General features: G+C 41.1%; 1 protein-coding gene across 1 annotated transcript; it reads left to right on the forward strand.

Annotated features, from left to right (window-relative positions):
- LOC139881097 (uncharacterized) lies at window positions 1-750 on the forward strand. Its single transcript, XM_071865627.1, has one exon. The coding sequence runs from the start codon at window positions 1-3 to the stop codon at window positions 748-750; it is 750 nt and encodes a 249-aa protein (XP_071721728.1).

Below are 750 nucleotides of genomic sequence, written 5' to 3' on the forward strand. Positions count from 1 at the left end.
ATGACGAACGATGATGTTTCGAGCACTTCTCAAGCACTGGCGTTCTCCAATAATGCTTCTTTTGTTTGTGTTGAAGATCTGCCTTCTAGCGTCTATTATGTTCACATTAGCGAGAATTCGGCTTTCTCTCTGGTTGCTCCGCCACTTAACGGCTCCAACTATCAATCATGGTCTCGTGCGATACGACGCGCTCTGTCTCTCAAAAACAAAGTTCTATTCATCGATAGCTCACTTCCACTGCCTCTTATGAACGATTCACTATTCATCGCCTGGGAAAAAGCTAATAATATCATCGTCTCATGGCTGCAAGCTGTTGTTACTCCATCGATTGCAAAGAGCGTCGAATGGATTGAAGTTGTCGCCTATGTCTGGTGTGATTTTAAGGATCGATTTGGCAGAGGAGACTTCATTCGCATCTCTGATCTTCAATCTGATATTATAGTGTTGACTCAAGGTGATCTCTCTATATCTGATTACTATACCAGTCCGAAAATCCTATCGGATAAATTAGATAATATGACTTCTATTTCAAATTGCGCTTGTTCTTCTGTATGCATCTGCGGTCTTGACGTTGTGCGAGGTTATCGTGAAAATGATTTGACGATTAATTTTTTGAGAGGTCTTAATGATAGTTTTAGTGATGTTCGTTCTCAACTATTGATTGTCCTGGCCTTCTGTGAAGAAGATCTTCATACTTGTATTGATTCAGGAACGAAAATGTTCCTCACTTGCCAAGCCTCTGCCTCTTGA

This window comes from Rutidosis leptorrhynchoides, unplaced genomic scaffold (assembly GCF_046630445.1).
Source record: "Rutidosis leptorrhynchoides isolate AG116_Rl617_1_P2 unplaced genomic scaffold, CSIRO_AGI_Rlap_v1 contig113, whole genome shotgun sequence".
In the NCBI taxonomy this organism is placed as follows: domain Eukaryota; kingdom Viridiplantae; phylum Streptophyta; class Magnoliopsida; order Asterales; family Asteraceae; genus Rutidosis; species Rutidosis leptorrhynchoides.